The sequence below is a fragment of the Stegastes partitus genome, unplaced genomic scaffold (genome assembly GCF_000690725.1).
Source record: "Stegastes partitus isolate 25-593 unplaced genomic scaffold, Stegastes_partitus-1.0.2 Scaffold1253, whole genome shotgun sequence".
In the NCBI taxonomy this organism is placed as follows: domain Eukaryota; kingdom Metazoa; phylum Chordata; class Actinopteri; family Pomacentridae; genus Stegastes; species Stegastes partitus.
In genome coordinates, this window is record NW_007578984.1 from 29,424 (window position 1) to 34,670 (window position 5,247).

A 5,247-nucleotide genomic window follows, 5' to 3' on the forward strand; every position below is an offset into this window, starting at 1 on the left:
CCTCTGTTCTCTGGTTCTGATCCATGCTGCATTTATCTATTGGTGCTCAGAAACACTGCCTGCAGTTCAGCAGAAACTGACTCTGGAGTTATTTTGGATTATTTTTAGTTTGTTTATGAAGACATTTTTAATGCAACCTGTAGAATTAAATGGTTTTCAGAATAGATTTGGGTCATTTTCCTGAGACGTGTCACTCATGGTTTCTGGTTTTACAGCTTCTGGCTCAGATAAATGGTTGAATAGTTTTTTTCCATTTTTAAATAAAGAGATGAAGATGAGACGCTTCTGAAACCCGCTGGCTAAACAGATCCATGATGATGTTGCTTTATTTTAACACGTTCAAAATGTTTATCAGCACGTTTCAAGTCTTAGTTTGCCACACATCGACTTTCTCCACGTGAGTCAACCACGACCTGTTGGAGGCGCTGAACGGTTTCTCCTCAGATGTCTCTGTAGATCCACTGCTTCTGTGTTTTCAGCTGAAACCCGTCCTCGTCCTGCTGGTACTCAGACTTCAGGCTTCCTCTGGCAGGAGTGTGGGTTTCCTCGGCACGGCGAGGCACAGATGCAGCCACTTCAGGGGAACTGAACCGAAACACAAAACAAGCACAGGGTTCTGTCTTCATGATGGCTTTCAATCAGCCTCTTCCAATAGGAAAGAATGTGCAGCCGAGGAAATGGGCAAGAAGTAATCGGATGGCCTTCAGGCGGAGAAAAGGTTATTTTTCCTGAGAGCTCCACAACTAGGAAATGGAAAGAGGCTGCTGTCTTTTTCCGTTGTCATTTGCACACTCTCGAGATTGGAAAGAAGATTGGCAGTGAAAAGGAAGGGGCGAGCTCCCCTGGTGGAGTCCAGTGGGTTCAGGCTGCCGGTCTCCGTCCAGGCCTGGTGGGAGGTCAGAACCAAAGTACTGCTGCAGGGCTGAACGTGCATTAAATCAAGCTGTCCTGAGCGAAGGTGGAGAAATCGTATCAGATGTTCCATCAGTACGTCATGAAGGTCGCTCTGCCTGTGCACCTGCACATGGTGTTTATCTGTGGCCTTACGGAGGTCTGTAGGTGTGGAAGCTGCTGTTGAATCTGAAACACACAGCAGATGGACCCGGCACCGAGGCGGCTCGTTTCTGACCGCAGAACATGATGAAAGCTGGAGAATCACTCGTTATGGAGCGTTTGACTGGGAAATACTGAAATATGTAACTGAGCTCGGATGCGCTGTCTGTAGGAAGTCGCTGCAGCTGATGTCAGTCGTGTAAGCATTTATTTCTGTTATCTCAGTCTGGTTTGGCCTCAAATCCAAACCGGTGCCGGCGTACCAGCAGCCATGTGGTGCTACCAAACCCTTGGTTCCAGCTCATTCCTTATTGACAAACGGAGAAGCAGAGCGACGCACCATATGCTGCTCACATATGTGTTAGAAACGCACCACAAACCGAAACACGACCTATTTATAGCTGCGCCGGTTTAATCTCATCAGCTATGGACACGAGCTGGAGGGAAAGAGGGGCTCCGGCTGGGATCGGATCCCCGTCATGTTGGGAATGTTGCCGTCAGGGCCGGGCTGCAGTTGGTCAGCAGGTAGGAGAACGCTGTGCTGCAGAAGTAATCCAGAATATGGAGGCAGAACCAGAGCCACGTTCCAGTCAGTGGTGCAGCCAGAAACCCACCGGACACTTCTGGACTCTCTGAAGGGTTCAAGTAATAAAATGAATACAGCCGTCCTCGTGCAGCTGCTCATCTTAGGTCCAGGTGATACTGAACAGATTCACACAGTTCATTATTGCAGTTTAAGCATCTAACGGTGCCGTCGATGCAGTACGAGCCTGCTACAGATGTTGAAGTGCAGCTCACGTGTTGTCAGCGTTTAGTTTGCACTGCTAGCAGCCTGGTATGATGTTCATGATGATTCTTCTGCAGTTTTGACCCTTGAATGGCAAGTAGCTTCAGTAGCTCCAACAAGTGAACTCGACAGCAAAGAGCTAAACTTAGCAGCTGTAGAAGATGTTCCAGCATCAGTAGAAAGATGTTCCACCATCAGCTGAATGTATCTCCACCAACCAGCTCCTCTGGTCTCTGGTTCTGATCCGTGCTGCATCTATTCATTGATCCAGTAGGATGGATTCTCCTTCAGTCTCTCTGAGGACACACCGGCTGCAGTTCACCTGAAGCTCTCTGAATGGTTCCTGTTGGTCAGTCGTAGCCTGACAGGCGTCAGTTCACTGTGTTTAATCAGCTGAATGTGTTTACAGATCTTTGCTCTCACTCGCACCATTTGTGCAGTTCAACATTTTTTCTTTTGCTGCTGGATTTTTGCAGTTTTTTCTGTTAGAACTGAACCAGAATGCTTCATCAGCTGAGGCTTGTTTTGGTGACGTCCTGGCCTGACGCCGGTCTGATGCTGCTCAGCTCTGTCGGACAGAGGAGTCCACATTCAGCTGTTTCTGGTCCGTCTGAAGGACCCGGCCATGTCTGCTGTCTGTCTGAAGCAGTAAAGCAGCTCCTCGCCGGCCGCCCCGCCGCCACACCGGCAATAACTCGTCTCTGTCCGCCGCTCGTGATGAATCACATCCTCTCGTTTCCTCCCAGAATACACCCTCAATCAGGGAGGCGGCTAACCTTTTCCTCCTCCGTGAAGAAAGGGAACATTTTAAAATTTTGAAAGGTCAAGCGATGCCCAGAACATGCACACGTGGTGATGTCAGCAGCAGTTTCTATGGCAGCGGCTCAGACAGGAGTGGGAGTTGGACATTAGTGCAGGCTGGATTATGAGCGTCGGTGGGGGAGTGTTTGTCTGGCCAGGCGCTTCCTGGATGCCATGGTTTTTGAAATGTGACCCTGGCAGGATTATCTCCCTCTTTCTTTCTCTGAACTCCTTCCAGTCTCTCTTCCTTCACTGAACTCGCCACTTTTTGAACTGTTTCTCAGCCTGCCTTTCTCAGCTCGTTAGCAGACTAATCTATTGAAACCAGGACTCAGGAGGCTGCTGTAATTTTAGCCACGCTTCAGGCTTGATTATGCGTGTGGACCAGTGGAGCAGGCTTCACTCGAGCTGAGGTGTGCGGCTCCAGCGCCGTGCTGGAGAATGACTCAGTGCAACGGCGACAAAACAGAAAGCAGCGACGGATGCTCAGCGGGAGCGAGACAGCCAGTCAGCTTCTGCAACGTCAGCCGAGCCCACCGGGGCAGCCTCAGCGCTGTCATCACATCTGTGGAGTCGACCCGGCAGGCAGAGCGCGGCCAGGATGACTTGGAGAGGCGCGGCGGCGGCTTGACTGGGAGCAGCCGCTTAGCGCTTCAGGCGGACGATGTGGGTCGCATGTGGAGATACTGGCCGTTTGTTGCTGTGTTAGTCATGGATTGGATGCAGTGGAGCCTCGTACCGGCGCCGACCGGAAGCGCCTGGGCCGCCGTGCCTCAGGAGCTGAACGACACGCTGGCTCTGACCACGGCTCTGGGCTGCAGCCTGCTGGCCTGCGAGACGTGCATGCTGAACGTCTGCCTGGATCCTGTGAGTACGCCGGGGAGGCTTCATGGTCCGGGCAGCTCCCACAGCTGCTCTGAGGGAATGACGGATGTTTGGTTTCTGTGTGTCCGGTGGCATCATTCACAAGAGCTGTGGACATTGTCCTACAGTTAGCAGGGTTGTTTCTGTCTGTTAGCATAGCAATTATGGAAAATAATGAACAGACTTCTGCTCCTCAGTGCTCAGAGACACTGATTAACAGGAAAAATATTCAGTTATTTAGGATGTACAGTGTGGTAAAATGTTAAAAAACAACAACAACAAAAACGTAATGTAAACACACGCAGTGTAAAAAAAATACAAATAAAATGATATATATATATATGTGTGTGTGTGTGTGTGTGTGTGTACAAAATGGCTTGTATATCTCAATAACTCATTGGAAGTTCTGTTCACACAGGTAATAAAATGACTTAAAATGATGTAGTAAAATATTCATAATGTGTCATGTAAAATATTCCAAGAGTGATAAAATGTAAAAGACAATATAATGAAAGAAGATATGCAGCGTGCCAAATACAGTTTGCAGACAGTAAAAATAATCATAAAAAAGTTGTCTGCAAAAATGCTGAATGAGAAAAAACAATGTATGAAAAAAATTTGTTTTTTTAAAAATCTCCATATGAAATCTACTCAGAAGTACTAAAACATACCAGAAATAATGTGAAATATTTGTAAAATATGTTTCATAAAAAGCACAGTGTGCAAAAATCTAAAGTGGAGAATATACGGTGTGCAAAAAGGACTGGTGCATATATGAGAAATATTTATAAAATCTATTCACAGAATTAATACAAACTAATATACTAATGGTCATATAAAAATATAGTGTTAAAAATGTAAAACATGCAGTTTACAGTTGTAGATCTAAAAATATATATATATATATATATATATATGAAATCTATTTACATAAATACGGAAACATACTAAAAATCTTTTAGAGGTAATAAAATCTATTGTGTAAAACTGACTTTTATATCTAGAAAATCTGTGATTTTACAGAACAATGAAAGCTTATTAAAATCTTACAATGAGGGAAATATACATTGTTAAATAGTGTTAAAAAATGTGAAGAAACATGCAAAATGTACCATGTAAAAATAAACAGTCAACAAAAAGGACTTCTAATTGAAGACCTTGTGACAGTGTTCTGCAGGTAGAACATGGCTGAGGCCTTGTGCTTTGTTCTGGAGGAGCTGGGTTCCGTCTGTCAGGATGCTGCTCGTCACCAAACGCTCTGCTTTTTCCTGCCCGAGCTCCATGAGGGACTTGAACCATTTTCTCCTCGTCAGCCTGTTTTACATGACGTGGAATAAACAAATCGGACTCGGCAGCACAGTGTTTTGCATTTATAAAACCGGTGTGAGAAGTGAAAGCAAAAACACTCAACCAATAAATTAGAGAATGGAATGACACTGCAGACTTACTTTGACTTAGTCTGTGCACTTGTGTCTAAATATTGAAGTCATTAAACGTGTTTACGTCTGTTGTATGAGCTGTGTTACAGTCAGTTTGACCTGCTGGAGCCCTGAGTCATGTTTGAGCTGCTGAGTCAGCAGCATCATTACAATCTTTAGGAGGAAACCTTCGTGGTTTTCGTTGTTTTTGTGTCTGTACCTCGTGCACCGTGTTAGCTCAGCGCTTTCATTGCTGGTTTTCATTGACTTGCCAAGTTCAGGTGTGTAACGGTACCGTAGTACTAACTGTCCCATTGTGACACA

At 45.9% G+C, this 5,247-nt stretch overlaps 1 protein-coding gene across 1 annotated transcript in view; it reads left to right on the plus strand.

Moving 5' to 3' along the window:
• The first annotated feature begins 3,082 nt into the window (after positions 1-3,082).
• The window catches only part of larp4b (La ribonucleoprotein 4B), a 32,487-nt gene continuing 30,322 nt past the window's right edge, over positions 3,083-5,247 (plus strand). Inside the window, exon 1 of the mRNA XM_008297853.1 lies at positions 3,083-3,512. Within this exon, the coding sequence (XP_008296075.1) occupies positions 3,083-3,512 (430 nt within the window). The remainder of the gene's footprint in view (positions 3,513-5,247) is intronic.